General features: G+C 41.5%; 1 protein-coding gene across 2 annotated transcripts in view; it reads right to left on the bottom strand.

The window, feature by feature from the left end:
• Nucleotides 1–4,963: 4,963 nt before the first annotated feature.
• The window catches only part of asic2 (acid-sensing (proton-gated) ion channel 2), a 265,815-nt gene continuing 249,393 nt past the window's right edge, over nucleotides 4,964–21,385 (bottom strand). For both annotated transcript variants that reach the window (XM_041062780.1, XM_041062779.1), the window contains exons 3-10: nucleotides 19,111–19,238; nucleotides 14,139–14,289; nucleotides 13,761–13,817; nucleotides 8,416–8,569; nucleotides 7,414–7,505; nucleotides 6,928–7,007; nucleotides 6,196–6,264; nucleotides 4,964–5,291 (exon numbers count right to left, since the gene is read on the bottom strand). In XM_041062780.1, the coding sequence (XP_040918714.1) occupies nucleotides 5,190–5,291; nucleotides 6,196–6,264; nucleotides 6,928–7,007; nucleotides 7,414–7,505; nucleotides 8,416–8,569; nucleotides 13,761–13,817; nucleotides 14,139–14,289; nucleotides 19,111–19,238 (833 nt within the window). In that variant the 3' untranslated portion in view covers nucleotides 4,964–5,189. The remainder of the gene's footprint in view (nucleotides 5,292–6,195; nucleotides 6,265–6,927; nucleotides 7,008–7,413; nucleotides 7,506–8,415; nucleotides 8,570–13,760; nucleotides 13,818–14,138; nucleotides 14,290–19,110; nucleotides 19,239–21,385) is intronic.

Genomic DNA, 21,385 nt, shown 5'->3' with positions numbered 1-21,385 from the left:
AAGTGTTCAGAGAAATGAAGAAAGAAAATGAACCCCTGGTTCCAATCTGTCTCCCTGTTATGTTCTGTACTTTCTTCATTCAGCTCTCCGGTGGCTTTTTACTGTCAATGTACGACTGTCACTTTGTTCAAATTCCCATTGTCTCTCATTTTGTCTCTAATCTGTTCACTGTGCACTAACTGCCTTTGTCTTACATGAGTACAAGCCTGTGATGCCTGATTAACTGCGAATGATTAAATTAAAGATTAGATCAAGCTGGCTTCAGATCCGACTTGATGTGTTGTTCTTTTACTGATGAACTTACTGTCAGCTAAAATAATTTTCAATAAATCCTATTTTTGATCAACATGTGAAGGGTTATAGCCATTTAATTTCACATATTACTGTAGTACAATGAAAAATAAAATTTCTCAGTATGGCATGTGCGCCTCTCATTTAGGTTTGGTTGCAGGTGCATTTCCAGAGGTAAACTTCTACAATCATGTCTGATAGAGCTCTTCTGATTGTATTTTTTGTCTCCATGGTGAGCACAGGGGAGCAAAATGACGTAGAAAGAGGTTTTTGTCTGTGCCTTCTTCAGCGTTTATCTTCAGGGTTCAGCCTTTTTAGAGTGCCGCCTCTTCAGAAAGGCAACTAGAAAAAAAGATAAAAGAAAGAGAAGAGGAACAGATAAAATCCCCTCTCCTTCAGAAGGACACGCTGTAAAAGATGTTTTTAATCTTGCAGAAGGAGCAAAGTTTTAACATTTTTGTCAACAGACGGAACTGATGTGGAAGTGATGCAAGTTGCACTTTACTCTCCTGCTTTTCACTCAGAAACAGACAAACAGAATTAAAACAGCATCCTGATAGATTTGGGAGTGCAGACTCTTTTGGAACTCGCTGCACTTTGACGTGTAAACACACCCTGGCTCTGTTTTTTGGTTCTCAGTTCTTGTCTTCCTGTTTAGCACACGGAATTGATTCCTGCAGCAGTTAAATGCACTGAAGTATTTGATCTCATTGTTTCTACAATGCTCTTCTAAGTACTTGTGCACTCTCTGCTGTGTGTGAGTTTCCACTCTACCAAGGCAATCAGTATGTTTACAATGAGTTGCTGATGCACTATGGCTGACCTGCAGGCAATTTCCGATGCCTAAATATCTGCTAAATGAACTGAGACTGAACTGACTCTGAACTCCAGTCTGCAGCAGCTCCCAGATAAGAGTCTCTGGCAATGTGTAGAATATTAATTCAAGTAATCCAAAACCACGGGTCCCTTTGCAAAGTAGTTAACTAAAAAAATGTATCTGCTGTTATATTCTGGAGTTAAACTAAACTGAAAGTCCTCATGAGGATAATCCACCCTCAGCCAACAGATCATCCATTAACTACTAGAATCATTCTTGCTTCTACTTTTAAGGCAATATGCCAGTTGAGTGTCATCTTTTTCCTTTAAAGCGTTCTTTCATTCACAATTAATATTATCTGCGCATGTCTTATTACACTGAATGAATGGAACAAATGTGTAGCCAGAAAGAAATGGCAGGCAGAGCACCTGAAGTTTCGGCACTCACTGTTCCCACGGCTGGATTTTCTTAAAAGTAGCGATGCTTAATAAAACCTGACCAGCATGTTAAATCGAGTTTCAAGCTGATTTTTCCACTGCTGTGGCATCACTCCTCTTTTGTCCAAGCCGCTGTAATCATGTGAGGCTGAATAGGGGAACACTTCAGCTGATATTAAGCATGGATGTTGAAGGAAAATTGTACCTTGGCAAGCTCTGCTGTACATTAGAGGCAGCGTGGTGTTGCTGTTCTCCACTTCTTTCCCCGGGTGTTGTCAGGCGCTTTGTGCCGACTCATCCTCTGTGTTCTTTCCAACTCCCACTTGTAAAAGTTGAGAACATGCCTGAGTGAGTTCAGAGGTCGCTGTTCAAGATCTGGCACGTCAGATGAGGACGACTGCAAGGCCGCAGCCATACTGCACCAGCACGCTATCACTACTTCTTTTTATAGAAAGCTGCTAAATATTGAGTGAAATATACACAAGTCAGAGCTCAACTTAAATCTGTTAAGACCAGAAACTAAACCAGGAGTCTCCAAGTAGTCATGGACCTAAATTCTAAAGCAGCTACAATCAATAATTTTATATTAACAATAGATCACATTACTGCTGGTGTGTAAAAGTGGTCGCTGGCAGTGATGAATGCACAGAGAACCGTCACCTGACTCTGCAGTTCCCCTCAGCTCTGAGCTTCTCTCAGATACTTCCAACTCATTGCTTTGGTTTTCTGGCCTGCAGCTTTACCATTTGGTTCACTCTCATTGCATTAACAGTGTCGTTTTTCGGCCACACACAGCATCTGTTTTCCACTGAAAATGCTTTACAAAAAAAAGAACAAAAAACAACTGGCTGCTAAAGCACAAAGTAAGCAAATAACTGGTGAGCATAGTGCAGCGTTTATCAGCTAAAGTGCCAGATATTTCCCTCAGGAGTTGGCAGAGACCAAAAGAAAGTTAAAAGAGAGTGAACAAATTTAACTGGTGGCCAGAAACATGACTCCAAAGGAATGATAATGTTGCTCAGCATCTGCACAGTGTGTGCTGCCCCCATGTGGCCAAAAAAAACCCATTTATTACTTTATTCATTGTGTAACATCCGCATTAAGACAATTATCATATTAGTCTAAGATCATCAAAATGTGTCAAGAATTAAAGGCTCAGTGAGACTTACTTGCAAGCTCGCCTAACAGTAATTAGACCAAGAAAGTGGATCAGATCCATCGAGTTCTCACATCTTTGCAGTGGCTCACTGTGTGAGACAGAACTCATTTTTAAATACTACTGCTGGTTTCGGGGAAACATGGAGAATAATTCAGTTTTTATGCACCAAACATCTGAAAGAAACTCTGCTTCAACTCTGTTCTTTTAAAATGAGGCTATTTATGCATTTATTTTCATTCCTTTACTACTAATACTACTTTTAAATCGTTCCAGCGAAACTAGCTGCAGAGATTTAGGAATGAAAGTGTCGGTCTGTTGGTCTGTCGATCGCTTTGGTCCAAACTGAAATATCACGTGAAGCACTTAGAACTTTCCTTCTTGTTGAAAGCTGCTGGACTTGCTTGCTTAGCTTTGCCACAACAGGACGCCGTCACTGCAAAACAACTTTTTCATTTAATTATTTCACATTAAAAACACACACTGTATGCTGCATCACAAAATGAGAAAATGCTGTTCCGCGATAACATTTGAAGCCAACGTAGAGAGAAGAAACAGCCAGTGCTGCCGCCACCAAGAGACGCGAGACACGTTTGTCTCACACCCCTGCAGGTTGGCTGAGGATCGTGTTTGTCTGTAGCCACAACATGAGATAGTACACAGAGACAGCAGGTTGAGCCACAGATGGGAAATCATAATTCAAACAGTCTCACAAAGCACTTGAATTCATTCCTACCTGTAATGTACATTACCATGATGACAGAGACCATGCTAGGATGATCATGGACTAGAAATAGAAAACTCAGATAACACTAAATCGTCCAAATGGTCTCACACAAGCTTTTGGTGTAAAGCCATATATATACGTCACTGTTCAGCGCTCTGAGATACACTGACTGTTCAGATAAACCTGCGTTGAAAAAAAAAATGCCTGGTGCTCATAGCAAAGTGTGTCCTTCATTTTTAGCATGACATTCAACTACCCCAAACTGCTACTGCCTGTTCAGATAACATTCTCACCTACGGAGAGCTGCGGTTTGAGTAACATTACAAAAAAAAATGTGACAGACGTGTTGTCACCTCTGAACCAGGAGCTGTTTTACCAAAGTTCCATTAACTTATTTTTGCTCCAGGCATGTCTGCGTGGTACCCGTTTTTATGAGGAAAAAAACACAGATATTTACACCATAACACAGCAGACCCTGTATCCAAAAACAAAACAAAAACAAAGTAAGTTTCCTGGCTGAACTCTCCTCATGGTGCTTTTGTAATCGTTTTTATAATGAAAATTGTTTAATATTGTCAAGCCTGGGGATGCTTTTTCTTTTTTTCTTTTTTTTTTGGTGGAGGACAAAATGATGCCATCCTTGACAGAATTAGAATAGCTGTCCGAAATATCAGCCTGACATTCTCTTAATGAAATAATGGTTTAACAACACCCTTGGTATATTCATTTACTGCAGAGTTTTGTGCGAGGCTTGCTGTCTGGCAGGCAAATAAATTCAGATTCTGCCTCACTTAGCTGGGTGCTGTGGTGAGGTGCAGCAGCCAGAAGCCAGTCATCTATTCACATAAATTAACAGTAAGAGTATGACATCCCTTTAAAGATGTCTGTAGAGAACGGCTTAGCACCCCGGGAGTCACGTAGCAAACATGCCTTTAGTAAACTGATTAAACTGAAACTGACAGGAGAAAAAAAAAAAAGGGTGCAGGGTGCAAAATCCTCAGATTTCACTGTTTCCAGTAAACAAAGCAGGTGTTTTTTTTTTTTCTCCTCAGTAATGCTCATACTTCACCAACCTTTTCTACCCCAAGATAATTAACTAAGAAATTATAAATCGCTCGTTAGAATAGATCTTCAAAGATGGATCGGACACATCTGAACTATGATTTTAAACAACCATATGTTCAATCTGTACATTCGATAAGTTAGATATCTCACCTGGGCCTGTGTCACAGGCCCGTCCTGCAGATAGAGAGACAAATGGCGCACATGTACACTAAAGCAACACTGCAGTCCAGCGTATGCATCAGCAAAGAGAGCAAGATAGATCGACGCATGCAGTTTGGACAGTTCAAAACCAATTTTGTACAGTTCATTTGGCAGTGAGCGACATATGAATGTGTATGTTACATAGATATGCTGCACAGGGATGAGCCCCTTTTACGAGTGGTTCCCCCACCAAGTTTCTGATGTTCAGGCCCAGCTGCAGGTCTGGCACAGTGGAGGCCGCCCTTCCACTACAGTACAGTGCCGGGTGACAGAGAGGGCTGATAAGTCCAGCTGACAGCTCCTTAATTCCCATTAGTGCCTCAGACAGGGTGGTGTGACAGAGCGCAGCGCTGTCCTTAGACCAACCCCTGTTCTGGTCCTTGTCTCTTCCCCTCCCCTGCTAAGTTCCAGCATAGTGCCCTAACAGAGGATGTAGCGCCACCCAGTGGAGGCAGCCTCTGGCTGTGTGTGGCTCCGAGGGGAAGGGGGAGGGCCTCAGCAGGCAATCTCCTCCAGGGTGCCCAGCGTAGTCTGCAGGGGGACTGTCACAGTGTGGCTGATGGACTCCGAATGGTTTGCCACCGGGTCACAGGAACTCTGGGAAAAGAGTTAGTGCAAATCTAAGAACTCCTAGACAAGCGAGCCACTAACATGCTAAGTAACTGGTAACATGCTTGTACTGAACAAAACAGGTGAACAGTGTGCAGGACAAAGAACAGCAACAAGGAAAAAGAGAGGCCGCCTGCCTCGATTTGTCTTCACCGAGGTTAAACTGACGGTTAATGAAAATTGTGAATCACTGCTTGCAGGTCGAAACATTGCACGAATAAAAACCTAGGAGCTTTTAAGAGTGTGGACAGCCTCTCATTTTCAAACATGCTGGTGCTACAGGACCACAATACAAGCTGCCGTGAATAATAAGTTAAAACGGTTTATTCCAGAGATTCATTTTTTACATTGACCTTTGTGAGAACCATGAATCTTTGTACTGATTGGAAATAAAGTATTGTATCAGTGCAGCCTCAGCAAAGTAGCTGTGCCTGCATTAGCTAACTGGCAAACAGCTCCATTCATGCTTCATCATCAGCGGCTCATTCTTCTGATGCTGCTTAGCTACGAGCTAGCAGGCAACATTCAGTAATATCCGTACACAGTGACCATTATAAGCTGACACTTCTAACTCTTCATCATGCAAATGCAGTTTATTTGTTGCTGCACTGTTGTTGGTATTGTTGATTTGATGTTGATGCATGTGTTTGTTAAAGGACCGCTCAGATTCATTGACAGCTTCTCCTGCCAAACTGCTGTCGCCTACTGTCGGTCTGAACACGGTCTTAGATTTGCTACAGTGCTCTTTCTGCATGCTTGTGTGGAGGGGGGTAGGGCAAGGTTTGATATGCATGATCAGAGTGAGTGAAATTACACTGAATCTGCACGGTCCACTTACAGAGAGCACTCTGTGAAGAAGATTGACAAGTGAAGGGTTAAAGGTTGCTCTTACCACATCCTCTCCACGACTCTCCTCCTCCTCCTCTCTGCTCAGTAAGTCCAGTAGTCTGTCTTTCACCACCTGCAGATCAGGGAATAAAAGTGAGAGAGACTTTATCCAGCCTGTTATAGAAGATCTCCATGAACTCTTCCTGTAATTACTGGCTGTACAGGAACATTTGACTTCACAGTAAAAAGTAATTAGGTGGCAAATGTGGCAACAAAATACACCATCACAATTATTTCAGCATGAAAGCTGTTAAAAGTTGCTTTAGAACTGCTTATGAAAGTGACATGAGGGTTTTTTTTTAATCCCCATTACACCAATATTGCCATTAAAATTAAAAAAAAAGTCTCATGGAAATTATTTTCCCTGTGTGATTCTAAACCCTAGCGAAGGTGATGACTATTACGTGCTTGTCAGAACCCTGTGCAGCTGAAAGCAGCGTGAGAAGCTCTGAACAGGGGCAGCACAGTGGAGCAAAAGTGGTGGGAATGTACCATCACACGGCTCTTTATCCCAGTCAGCTCTGAAGTAAATCTAACTCATTATCTGCTTTTTGTATCAGTGACATTGTGTGTGTATGTGTGTGTTGTCAGCTTTCATGGTCGGCGCTCTAACTCTTCACTGAAGAACCAAAAACAAGAGCTCTTAAGGTTTATTGCACTGACAAAAACAGCGAGAGCCTGCGGAGGAGTGATGTGTGGGAGTAATTAGCTGTTTCAACAGCGACTTGAGACTGACCTCGTAAGCATAGTCAAACAGCTCTAGGATGGTGAGGATGCTGGCTCCGATGAACAGACCCATCTGACCTCCAATATCACCTGTAGAAGGTCACGGACACAGTCACGCAAAGAGATGCAGAAGCAGAAAGAGAAAGCAAAGGAAATGTGTTTTTTTTGTGAATCAGGCCTGTGGTTAGCTGCCATGATACAAAAATGATATGACCCTTGAGATGCCCCTCAGTAATGTTATTGCAATCTTTGTACTGAATCGTACCATTACATTAGCATCAGCATTTTGTTGTCACACACTGCAATGGCATAATCAGTAGGTTCGTTGACCATCCAATCAGGCGTCTTTGAATTATCGCATCTAAATCTGCGTCCACGAGTCGGTGGAAGCCATTTCCCAGGAATCACAACACAATTACAAAAGCTGCGTGGCCGTGTCTAACATCCGCTGAATTCATGGTTTGGAAAATTAAGGGTAGCACTGAGTAAAACCTACCCAGCAAGCCTGCCACCTCATAGGCTTTCTTCTGCTCGATGGTCTCGTAGTTCAAAGCCTCGAAGAACACGTCCAGCACCAAGATGTTGTCTCTGAAAAAGGGAAAATTGGGCACACAGAGCTGAGCAACCAGGGAGGCACGACCACTGTGTGGGAGGAGAACACGCTTGTTTCAACGGCTCGGCTTTCCACGGCCAATCAGCAAGACCCAGCTCTTTAAAACCTTAATTTAAACAACTATAGGAAACAATGTGGGCAGTAAAGAGGCTCAGCGGTTAGTGCTGTTGCCTGGCAGGGAGAAGGTTCTGAGAGCGATTCTTCACCAGCCTTCACTGTGTCATGTTTGCATGTTTTTCCCTTTTAATGAGTGTTTCCTCTGCTCATCAGGCAAATTGAAAACTCTAAATTGTGATCCGCTGAAAATGAGAATGTTTATGTGTTCACCTGCTCTGGTGTATTGATGATGAATGAATATGTTTTTTTTTTTTAAAAAAAAAAGAACATCTCAGAAGTGATCATCTGTTGGTCTAATAAAATAAGAAACTCTACGTCTGATTCATGAAACCTGTGCAAGCCACTGATTTGGTTTTAAACACCTACACACGGTATCTTTTTAATTAGGACTGTTCTTAAATTGGACAAACATTCATGGTGATCTGTTTGTTAGCAGAGGAGACTGCAGGAAGTCAATATTCTGGTATTTTACCACATTCAGTTGTGTTTTTTTCTTGGTATTTCTTGGCCAAGAACGTATGACAAAGCAGGATAAGAGTACGTACGCATCAGTTGACGGGTGGTCCACATTTAGGAAAATAGGTCAGTGGGTACATTGAAAGTAAATTAATGTAAAGTTGTTTTTATGTTATGGTTTTAGCACTTAAGACCTTACCAGAGCATCCTTTGATTGTAACTGTAACTTAATGCAGTCGGTAGGTTTGTAGTCTCTCGCACCATCTGCAGGTGGAATAAATATAACAGCAAGAAAAAAAGCCAGATACTTACGTGATGTATTTCTCCGTCTTGTTGAACTTCTTCTGCAGGTAGCGGGCCGAGGTCTTGCTGGGGATTTTGACCATGGACAACTCTTTGTTGTAGCGGGTCGTGTTGCACGGCGTCCTGCACATGCAGTTGCTGCTCTCCACAGCCGACAGTTTCGCTTCACGCAGGGAAGAGGGGGATGGAGAGGGGAGGAGCGTAAAATTGGAGGGAAAATGGAGCAAGACGTGGGAGGATGGTTTGAGGATGATGCACACAAGGGAGAAATATTCTTTTACATGAGGTATTTCCTTTCTTATATGTCCTATATATACTGAGACATGTAGTTTAAAGGCAGTAAATGAGCCAAACTGGCTCACAGCTAACAACACAGTGTTTGTTTTTTCTGAGTTTCATAAAAGCACTAACAAAATATCCTGCCAGAAGTGTGATTCCTAAGCATTTTGTCACTGATTGGGGTGTGAACTTTCTCATTTGGTTATGAACATTTGGCTGAAAATGGGTTTAACTGAGGCCTTCAGCCCTGCGACAATTCATATCCAACTGGCAAACAAAAGTCTCCCCATTTATTTTTGATAAGCTTCGTCCAAACCGAGCTGGTGCAATAATAAAATGCAATAAAAAGGCCAGGAGGAGCCATCTGAGCAAATCAAACAATCCATATATTAATCTAATACCACATGATAAAAATCAGCTCACGGCTGAGGCCGAGGAATATAAAATTCTTCAGCAGGTACAAAACTAAGTGTCAGACAAACATCATGAGTCACCTTGATATTTTAATTTCTTTTTAAATTATTACAGTGCTGTCAAAAATTAAATAAAGGTTTAACATATGTTAACGTCACTCTCAAGCCACTGTACGCTTTTTAAATCTTAAATGTTTGGCTTCTCTTTTATATCATTGTAAATTAAATAACTTTGGTTTTTGGACGGTTGGTCAGAAAAAACATGACATTTGAAGAGGTGACTTTGGATTGGAAGGAGCACTGAGGATTTTACTTTATTTTCTGGACTAAATGACTGTTCAGAGTTCAAAGATTCTAAATAAATTTTTTATAACGTTATTCTGCCTCCTTTCGTTTTTCTTTTTCTCAACATGGCAAAAACACTGAAGTTAAATTGTGCTAATGGCTCAAGACGCCCACCACAGCTACAGTTATTACTTTAATTAGCCACATCTTTGAGGCAGTGCTTTCTTCCACTGCTGAAAAACACTCACGCTCGTTGCCCTCAATCTAAAGTAAATCTAAAGTACAGGTGTGAAGCTTCTGTACCTTTGTGCCGAGAGCGTCAGGCTTTCATATCTTCTGAGAGCTACAGGAAAATGCATCAGGCATCAGGCATCAGCTTTTTTCTTTTAAATAACTTCATTCATTCTGCAGCTTGAATCGCACGGATGTTTACTCCATACAAGCTCTAACAACAGTTTACAGTAAGTCAGTGTTGTTGTCAGTGTCGCAGAGCAGAGAATGTAAAGCTCTGAACACGAACATGCCCTTGAGCAGCATCCGCAAAACAGCCTTTACCCTGACAGAGACAAAGTCCTGATGCAGAAATGCCAAGCTCTATTTGCAGCTCTGCTTTGGCAGCTTGACTCAGAGGAAAAAAAAACAAAAAACAAAACATACACTGGATGATTTTGTCTTAAGCCCACAGCCTACATAACACACCAACTCTCTCACAGTGATGGTAATATCAGGCGACATAAGCTTTTCAAACACAGCTCCATCAAAAGCTCCTCTGACATTGAGGCTGCTCACCCTCCTCACAAATAATTTCATAAGCTGGTTTTTTGAAGTTCCAAAGTTTAAATCGATCTCTTTTAATTTCACCAGAGGTTTACCAAGTCCTTTCTCAGCACCAACACTCCTCTCTTCGGACTTAAAAACCTTCTTCAGATTTTAAATCTCCACGTCTATCCAAGCCCTTATTCTCCAAATGGAAATCAGCCTTATTTCTCACTGAAATAGCTCAGTGGCAAACCAACAGATCACAGAGCACGAGGCAGCTATCCCCCACGGTGCACTAATAGCCGACGGGGCCACATACGCACGTAACTGCAAGAGGAAATTCAATATGGCTTCTCAGTGGTCTCCTATTTTTATTCAAATGAGGCGCTATTGGATACATGAGAGCGAGAGCCTCGTGCATTCAAATGATTGATTTCTTTCTCTAATCCTCTCACCTTTGTCCACCTCCCTCACATTTTCTCGCTCACACACATTTAAATCTAAAAGACCACATTACCATAATACATTTCTTTTCCTGATAAGTGTCATATTTTTCTCAACTTTAAAGCATAACTAGCTGTTAATACTACATGATATAAATAAATATCTTTCTGACAGGAAGACAACTGATACAGCAACTTATTTAAGACGGTTTTGAATAACTGTAACAGAAATATTTTTGTTTTCTGTTCTGGGTGTGTAACTATAAACTACCTCTGTTTCCTCAAAAGCAAACATCTAGATAAGCAAGTTGTTCTCAGACAACAGATGCAGCTGTCTCCTATTAAAAAATATTTTCAGCGCCGCCGTGAGTGACACAGTTAGAGCGAGAGAAAAACCCAATCAAACTTTGCCGTGTGAAATCTCCTCTGATGGGTATAGCAAATTGGCACTGGATTTAAAACTAGAATTCATTTGCATTCAATGATCCATGCTGAGTGAGTGCGTGTGTTGGGATTGTGAAAGTCTTACTGTTCCAAAAATGAAGCCAATTACAGGAAAGAGAGAGGAAACGAGCTGTCTGCAATAAGCACCAAAGCCTTCCACACTTCTCCTGCATCATTCCGTGTAACTTGCGGTTTCAAGTGCACATTAATGACACCTTGGTGAGTTACACTGAATGCTCTCATGGTGTGGGAGTCTGCATCCTTGATGCTGATTGCCTGGAAGTTTTGTTGCCCTTAGCTACATTTTTTTTTGGTACCTTTCTGGCTTTTCAGAGATAATTTTCTGGGAGGAGAGTGTGGGAGGAGAGAAAGTCTCACTGATGTTCTTGCAGTTCCCACTGTCCAACAGATGAGATTAATAAAGGTCATACATTACTCAGTATCCTTTTAAATCAACTTATTATTTATGTATTATTTATGTTTTTACGTACTGTGGGCTTATATTAGAATCAACATGCTCAACAGTGGCTTAACTTAACAGTACTGTGTATGCTATATATTTTTTTTAAATTACTATGAAACAAAATGAATTAGTTTTGTGTAGTGCTTTTTAATTACAAAGCCCTACCACTGCTACCACTTAGGTTGCTAAATGGGTAAAGCTCTTGAAGGGTTGTTGCACCCAAATTACAAAAAGAAACGTTTTCTCTCTTACTTCACAGCCATACAGAGGGTTTTGGTTTTATTTGCCAAAGCTTTTAGATATCCATTTTTTGATATTTCTGCCTCCAATGAAACATAATGAAGATGGAATAAATTTCTTTTGCTTTATGAGCCCAGAATTTTGGACTATTTTAACCTGTGAAAAACATAACTGGACCCTATGCTCATAATTAATTTTCAAATAAGAAAGAACCCACACGAAAGAGAACGGAGGAGAACAGGATCATTAAAGCCTGGAGTCTGATTTACAGTTGAGCGTCGGATTTCATCAGCTGATTTCAACACCATAAACCTAGATGGATGTACCGGTGCTTTAATTATATTTGTCACAGTAACTGTGTTTATAGGCTTTCATTTATTTTCGGATTCAGAGTGACAGTGGGTTACACACTAGAACTGGAGCTACATCCAAATAACCATGTCTCATTACTGAATACAAGGCTGTGAAATCGCTGTGTTTACGTTCAGTCATTCATACAGAGCAGTGTAACTGCTCACTGAAAAGGACAAGACTACAGAGTCTTTCTTCAACTTTCTTAATGCCGTCTTTACTCTTAACAATCTCCACCAGCATCAGAGGCTTCTGAGGAGGCCTAATCTTGGAGACTACTCACATGACCACCCTATGTCGGATGTACCCCCTTTACACAGAAGTAAAAATAAATCCAGCTTTAGTCTGATCCCAAGTGTTCACACTCTCCATCTCACCTCGTAAAACACTCATGATGCAGTATATAATCAGAGCTCACAGTAAGTCCATGTAACCCCACCTGATTAGACTGAATATAAATTTGACCTTTGTTCTTGTTAGTGTAGATATTCATATCCACATTAGTCATTTTCAGCAGTCTTCCTGTTTCTTTGGTAAAAAAAACTCTTCTTGGCGAAGTCTTTGGCATTTTTATGCAAAGACACGTTGCTTGTGAATTTTCTAACATCTAATTTTTGAGAACCAAAAAGTGTTAGTGTGTGACTGTAAGTGAGTATGCGCTCGTCTGCCTGTCTGTCAGCCCTTTGATAAACTGGGAACATGCCCAGTTTATCAGGAACATGAAACCCACCTCTCATCCAGTGCATGCTGGGATAGCCTCCAGCTTTTCCTTGTGCCCCTTAACGTGATATTCAAATATTCAACGCACCTCTTTACGATCTCACTGCTTTGGAAGCAGAAAACCTTGACTTTTAAACACTGTCCAAGGAATTAGATAAAATCACAAAGAAACTGTCTAATCTGACTTTCATGAGTCTCTCCCCAGTGTACAGCTATGGCAAAAGGTGAAATATTACTCTCTGGTATTACGGCAGTTTCATAAAAAGTCAAAACAAAGAAAATCCGATCAATATCTTAAAACAGCTGGACGAGCCAACATTTGATAAAACTGACAAAGTTCATATAAAATCTTGGATTTGAAGAGTTGAGTCGAACCTGCCAAAAGCCTTTTACGTGTCTGTATAATTTACCTCAACGCAGGAAATATGACCCATTATCTATCTGACCACCCATCCATTAAATTGAACGCTAACACTGCAGCCCCTGTCTGCTCTGATGTTGGTTACTGACTTGATGAGGGCCCCCACACACGGGGGGAAATATTGAGATGAATCCTGTTCTCTTGATAAATCATAAAGTTAAGAAGTGACACATATGCTGAAACTTCTAGCAGACCTGATGTGTGTCTGCAGAGCCTACATGCTGCATTTGAAATTAAGTCCAGTGACAGACAGTGCCTATCGCCCGTACCCACAGTAAATTCTTTTCTTTCAACAGCGCTTTGGCTTTCATGATAATACACTGTAGCTCCTCTTAAGTTGAGCCGTCTCAAGCTTAAAATTCTCTCTGGTGTTGCTCATCTTTAAAGCAGGTTTAGCTTTAAAGCTCTGAATCAACAGGACAGAAGAAAATAAACTAATCCTTTACCAAGGCAAATAATGATATGTAAACCAGAATACAGTAAGCAAGTGTCATCGTGACTCGTGTTCATGAAATTGTGTGTATAGACGGACTTACCAAGGGCAGGCTCCGCACAGTCTTTGTACTGCTCAGGTGTGCAGTACGGAGCATCACCTAGGGACAGATTGAATGAAACGCATTAGAGGAAGAAATTCCCCAGTGGCAGCGCTTAAACATTAAGGTTCTTGGAAGACTCTGCAAACAAAGTGTGGAAATTTTATATGTATATATGTTATATGAATCTAGAATCAATTCATGAGGCGCTGCACACAGGGCTATTTTAAATGCCCACACCTAATCCAGTATTGACTTGTGACGCCAATATGAGACCTCTCACTGCAGTTTAATCTCACATAAAATCCTGCCAGCTTGCTGAAAGCTTCTGTCGATGAATGCGTGCTCAATACGCCACCAATACGCTGCAGTGATGCTCACCGGGCATGTGCACCATCCTGCAGTTGCAGTTCTCCACAATGTAGCGCGTTTCACAGTCAATCCTGCAGGCAGTTACACTGTAGACCTGGAAGAAGCCCGACTCCAGAGCCTTCGACTCGCACTCTCCCCACGGGGGAGGCAGGTAGGTCAGCTACAGTTGAGAGAGGAGGCGAGGGGTTAGTGGAGGCCTTGAGCCAGAAACAGTGCAGATAGTTTTTTTTTTTCTCAAACCAGTTTTTTCTCGCACCAGAGTTTCTGCAGTTTCCACCAAATTAAAGCTGAGACTGAGTTTAAGATTTATTAAAGAACACATAAAATGCAATTTATTACCTTTTTCTCTCTCATACCTGTTGAGGAATGATGGGAAACCACAGTGGACAATAAAGCCAGCAATTATTTACTGAAGTATCTTTTTATTTTCAGTATTTCCGAGCAGCATGTAGCAATAATTCTGAATAATGTAATAAATCATTTAAAATGACCTTGAATTGAAAACAGATAGGTTAACCACTTAGGAAATAATCCATTTAAGATAATTCAAGTATTTGCTATAATTAATACTCGCCCACTGTGAGTCGGTAGCAACGGTGTTTTGCTGTGAAGTGTTTGCACAGTCTCCTGCTGCACCAGATTATATAGTATATAGAAAAACGTTATAAATAATGTTAGCATGTAAGGCAAACAAGACCGTCTTGGATTTTTCAGATGTTTTAAGGGATTTTTTTTTTTAGGGAACTGAGTTCAATGCTTTTTAAGATGTTTGAAGACCCTGCACGCACACATACAGACAAAATCCATGTATTAAGTCCAAAACGTGGACAGATCCTGACAGCAGCTTTCCAAAACGCGTTCACCAGTCCTTGAAACTCAGCCAGTACAGAGAAGCAGAAGAGCCTCACAACAAACCAGGCGGAGTGGAAAACAATTCAACAGATAGCCAGACCCAGTCGGAAAAAATCCCATAACACCCGGCGATGGGAGCACAAAAACTCCAAATGGTCTCCTCCTGCTCCTGCAGCTCTGAAGACAGGGACAGCAGATGAGGGACGGGGGACTCCAGGCTGAGCAGCGTGGAGGCCCATCTGCTCCACAACACAGGCTGAGCGCTCTGCCCGCACCCTCAGTATCCATCACCCACCACCCTCTGTTCCCCAGATCCCTTCACTGTCATCACAATGCATCCCTAGTGAGACGGCTTTCGCTTCCAAAAGAGCAATTTTTTTTGGGATGAGGCAAAACACAACATCCTGCCAGGTGAAATTTGGCCACAGTTTGCTTGTTAGCACTGACAGAATTTGAAACCCTGCCCCTCCTATCAGGCGATGTTACGAGGGAGCTCGGTGCCGTAGGTCTGCAGTTACAATCACTTCACTTTACCAACACTAAATTCAAGACAATAAATTCAAACGCAATCCAAACAGCAATCTAGCGTGCTGAATATTTCAGCATCCAGAGGCCTCTGGCCGTTTTTGGGCACGGCTGTAATGTCTCCTGTAATTAAACATTCCCTCACTGATGCCAGCAGCGAGCGATGAATACCAACATCCAGGCGCTATTAATTTTATTAGGGATTTAAGGGAGGTGCCTCTCTGCAATCCTTAACCTTTGAAATCACCTTCACAATATCAGCTAATCTTCTCTTCAGGTCTAATTAAAGTCAGCTGAGGCTGAATCGAGATCTGATTATTTCTCTGTAATCAGATAATCTGAGGTGCTCAATATCACTTTTCACTATGTTGAGACCTGCTGACCTGATTATGGTCGGTCTAATAAGAGTCGGGCCCTGTGTCCCACTCAGTATGTTATTAATTAATGTTCCATTTCCCTGTGATACCGGAGCAATGCTTTAATTAGGCTTTACAATTTGGTCACCAAGGGACATTGTTCAAAAAAAAAAAAAGTTGGATTTAAGAACAGGGTGGGTTTTAATAAGGTCATTGTATTAACACTGGTTGGGTGAACTGAAATGGAAGTTTTAGAGAGAAGGTTGGAGCTGAACCTCAACATTAAATCAGATCATTGTACAGAGGCAAGTCACAAATTTAAAAAAAGAAAGAAAGAAAAAAAAAAGCCTCAGCTAAATGCTTTTTTTTGCTGCTTTTCCTGACAGCACCGAGCTGAACTGAAACACAAAGACTCTGAGCTTGAATCAAGATGCAGCAAAGGAATAATGGTATAATGAAGCCTTTTTTTTTTTTTTTATCCTCTGGAAGAATGACTTTCTCAGCCAAGGGAACACCATGCCTCTTTAGCTTCAGTCAAAAACCCACAGAAGGGCAATTTCAATGTCTGGAGAGCTTACATTTAAAATTGCCTGCCTGTGTGTGAGGACTGATTCAGCCCTCACCACAGGCTGTGTACTTTGTGCCTTTAGCTCACTTGATTAAGCCGCTTTGATCTCGGCGCAATATTATTAGTCAAAATGAGTTCATTTAGACTCTTTGTCAAAGTCATTTTCACAGGCAGACTGATATGGTATGGCATCCATTATAACGATCCACTAATCACCAAGTTTTTTTTTTAAACATCCTCCACAAGGCCCCATCCCAAATCCTCGCCCCAGATGCTCTACCCAATCATCATTATCCTGATTGTTTTTGGACATATTTGAAAGTGCTCTCCGGGGTTTCTACAGAAGAAGAAGCTTGAAGAGACAGGTGGGAACTTCTCACAGTAGGAGGCTTTTTTTTTCTCAGACTTCTGATACAAAGTGCAGTTCTGCATTAATTAGCTGGAGCTAAGTCGGCTGTGTTTCCCACTGTGTGGGCTTGTGGAGAGGGGCAGTGTTTTCGCAGCAGGCAGGCAGACGGGGGCCTGTCTTCGCCCTGCCAGTCACAGAACTGGGCTGACAGATGAATAGAGACAGAAACCCTGGAGGCTCATTACCCAGGAGGCATAACCATCTCTGGATAGATCCCCTCCGCCTACCGCTGAGGTGACTCTTTGTATTGCAGCACCTCTCTCCGAGCTGTGATGTGGTGAGACGAGGATTCCACTGAATTTTGTTCCTAAAATTCAAACCAAGCTGCTTTTTTATTATCTGCTATTTCATTCACTCTCAGTCAGTACATTTGCATGCAACTGAGAAACCAGGTTACCCAGAGAAACCTGGGGAATCTAATCTGTACGCTATGCTTTTTTATATTTTACCTATATTAACAATTATAATCAAGTATAAAATGTGTTTGAATTTTTACAAATAGACACACGTTCAGCTGCCGAGACTTACATATTTAAACTTCTGCAGTATAATTTATATAGTTTCAGTTTTAGTCTGACTTCAGATGGACAAATTTTAATATGAGGATGCATCGCTGCATGTCATGATCTCTCTTCTCATCTTACCTTCCTGCTGTCAGGGTGACACTGCCCCTTTCTGAAGCATGGTCTGAGGTCTGAGGTCTTTGTTGTGCACATGTGATATTGTAAAAAGCTAATTAGAAACTCTTATTAAGGAATTATGGAAAAAGTGTTTTTTTTAAATATAATATCTAAAAAAAAAAAGACTGAAATCTTGCTTAGAGATTCCCTTTTGAATCATAAATAACGTCAACACGTTTCATAAATCTATTGTTGTTGTTTTATCATTAAAAGGAAGGAAGGAAAAGGTCTTTGGGGAAACATCAGAAAGGATCTTTTGGCCGGAGGAGTGTGTTGCTGTCACAGAGCACCCGTGTTACACAAACACGGGTGCTCTGTTACATAAAAGCTCTAAAAACCAACTGTGCTCTGCCTGCCCGGCACCAAATGGCACACAGACACATTAGCAACTCTAGCTAGCGAAGCACAGTGGAGCAATTAAGAGCTAAAAAGCCAGATATTTAATGGAGACCAAATCAAAGCTAAGAGTGAATTTTGGATGAAAATTAACCATCTGGTTTGACCAAACTCCAGATTAATGCAAGCGTTGCTCTGTATCCGCTGGATGAGTAAACAGGTAAGTGTTTGTTAACAGTTTCCCCACAGCAACTTGAAAGGTGATGAAAAGTCAATGTTCTCAGCTTGTTTCTGCTTCAAGGGGCCAAAAGGAAAAACAAAAATGAGTTACTGTAGGTTTCATTTCATGAAAACACTGACTGACAGTCTGTGGTTGCCACAGGAAAACAAACGTCATTGATATTCCAGGAAGTGGCCATTTTAAAAATGAGAGCGCAACGAATTTATCCTGACAGAAATCTGTCTGCTCAGAGAAGGGCAACGCAGTCACAACTCCCACTGCTGAGACAGACAATGCATTTTTAACTTGGAGGCACAAAATCAGAAAGAGGTAGACAGAAAGCAAAAAAAAAAAAAAAAAAATAGAGCCACAAGTGACAATGAGAGACAGAACTAATAACCTTACTAAAATGGATTCTTATCTGACACAGCTGAGAGGACTCACAATATTAAGACATTGCAGCTTGACAGTGTAGAGACATCTTCAGAGGTTTGTTTGACTCAAGCCAGAAGAAATGAAAAGGAGAAGAAGGGGAAAACAGCCTTGTGAAGTGGGAGCCTCTGGTGACAGAGAAAAGGCTATTTGCATCAAATACCTCTGGCTGTATATATCTGCGAGACCCCAAGCTTTTAATATTGGCCTTGTGTGATGGAACAAAGCTTCAGCGTGATTGAGTGGGGCTGAGTTCGAGTGAAGCACCTCTCTACCGGCAAGGTCAAAGCCACTGACAGAGGGGGGAAGTTATCATTCGTCAGTCAACAATCACCGAGGGACTGCAGAGGCCAGCAGAGGGTCCAGAGCGTGTCGGGACACACAAGCAGCCACAAACTGATCCACACGCACACACACACACATACATGCATGCAGAAAATCCCATCAGGGCTGTTATGGCAAGTTATTTATCACAGAATTTTGCTTTTTTATCTCTGAGCGATAAGCTGAACATGCGGATTAGAAGAGAAAAACAGCACAAGGAAGAGCAATGATTAAAAAAAAGCTATTAACTGTGCATCAGTTGAAGTCAGGGACACCTACCCTCTGCTCCTGTGTGGCTACAAAAGTCTGGAAGCCGGGGGCCACGCCAAAGCCCAGCTCATGAACAAACGGGGGCTCCGCCTGGCTGTGGATCTGCACCCGCACACCTGCCTCAAAGGCTGTATCCTCTGGAAAGGAGACAGATGGAAAGGCCAGGTAAGTTTATTTATTCAGACTATGAACAAACACAGATGTGCAAAAAAACCAAACAAACAAAAAACTTCAAATGTCTTTGGCTTTTTGACATGGATTCAGATAAACTGCTCGGGGAGCAGAGGAGCAGAAAAAAAACTTTACACTCAATAGATGCTGTTGCAGAGAGTTAAATACAGAATTTCCTGTTTGAAACAACCTTTTAGCAACGAATTTTGGGCTTTCGACTGAAAAAGCCACAGGCTTTTAAAACCGTCTTTATTATAACACACTCTCAGAGACGTGCTGTCCCATTTGTCTTGACATCAAACACAGAGAGAGAGAGGAAGGTTTGGTGCTGACTCCATAGATGAAAGGACCTTTATCCTGCCATTCAGAGCACTCGTTTGCACATATATACACACACACACACACACACAGACAGGCAAGGACAAAAAGAGCCATAACATTTATGGGAGTAGAGAAAGCGGTCTTTGTAGAAATCGATAACGTTCTCTCTCCATGTCCTCACATTCAGCAGTGTGCTCCGAGACATTCAATCAAGGCTTTCCACTGCCAGCCGACCAGCCGGACACCTCAGGGTGTTCTGCAACCGAGCCTTTCAGCGCGGCCGGCCTCACCAATGAACAGACGACACACACAAACACGCGCAGCAGTATCACCCTACGCTGACACACTCATCAATCAAACATCTGCAGTGAGTGATATGGCGACAGCTTGGATGCATTCACGTTAAAGGAACGGAGGACGGGATCAAACATGCTTTTTTTGGCCGTTGTGTGTTTGCTGTGGGTTTGAAAGAACATCACTGAGAAACAGTACAGCAAGTGTGTGTGTGTGTGTGTGTGTGTGTGTGTGTGTGTGTGTGAGCATAAAAGAGTATGAATGAAAAATTGGCTGTGTGAGAGAGATAATCAGAGTCAGTGTTTGTGAGTGTGTGAGGAAAAGGAAGTGTGTGCATGAATGTGTATCATGTTTTCCAGGGTGTATAAGAGAGAGACTGTGTAAAAAATGATGTTAGACCGTGTGTGTGTGTGTGTGTGGAACTTAAATAATTTTTGTGTCCTGTGCAGTGTCCGATCTGTCCTGTAATATATAATATCATGTCCTGTGTAATGAAGGCCTTGCACTTGTGTGCGGCTGACAGCTTTTATGTCCTCCATCGTGTCTCATCCCACACTGTCCACCTCTGCAACTTGGCATTTTTAATGTGTCCATTGTACCTTTAAGAAGCTATTACTGTTTTGTGGCTGTAGTAAAGACACATTTTGACTGGATCTGTACCACTATAAGGCCGAATTAGCTCATATCAGGTTAAACTTTAGCACATCCACCTCAGCAGAGTTCAGGCCAAAGTCTGGTCAACGACCTGTTCATTCATTCATTCATTCTTCAGCAAAGCAGAATAAAACCAGGTCAAGGAGCTTAAACAAAGACAATCTAGACCAAAGCACGTTCAATCACACTTGATGATTAAACAGGTCACTTCTTTGTGAATGTGGCTTTGTAGAAAGGGCCTTCCTCAAACTGTTTCCTCAAATCGACAAGCACACAGAAACATCTGGAGTGAGGTGTCACTCATTTCTATTTTAATGACTTAATTCCACTGCCATTTGATCACAATTGGATATAAAAGACAATAACTACACTGACTGCTGTCGCTGCCGCAACATGTACAAAACTTGTTAGCGGCAGAAATTCATTATTGGTCTTGTTAAAGAATTTATTGATAAAAATAACATTAGCTATATTTTTCAACTTAAGTTTGTGTATATTAGTGGAAGTTTCTGTAATTATATTGTTGCTAAACATAGCTCTGCTGCCTTTGGTAGCTCATTAGCAGCTTTTCGACACACACATCCCTGTTGCACAAAAAATATGTATATATGTGTTCAGTTGTTGTGTGATTGTACATTTGTCATTTAAAGCACTTGCTGTAAGACAAACATCCACATGCTAACATCCTGGCTGAACACTTACTGGATTTGATGCCACATGCTTGTCTGGCTGAATTTAAAACGCTGTTACAAACACAGGTGACATTCAAAAATGAACAAACTGCCACAACAAAGACTGAAAAGTTACTTTTAAATAAACGCATTCTGAAAATGTCACGGACCGT

Source organism: Toxotes jaculatrix, chromosome 18 (genome assembly GCF_017976425.1).
Source record: "Toxotes jaculatrix isolate fToxJac2 chromosome 18, fToxJac2.pri, whole genome shotgun sequence".
NCBI lineage: Eukaryota > Metazoa > Chordata > Actinopteri > Toxotidae > Toxotes > Toxotes jaculatrix.
Note: the sequence above shows the minus strand (reverse complement) of the source record. Positions and strands in the feature narration are given on the sequence as shown.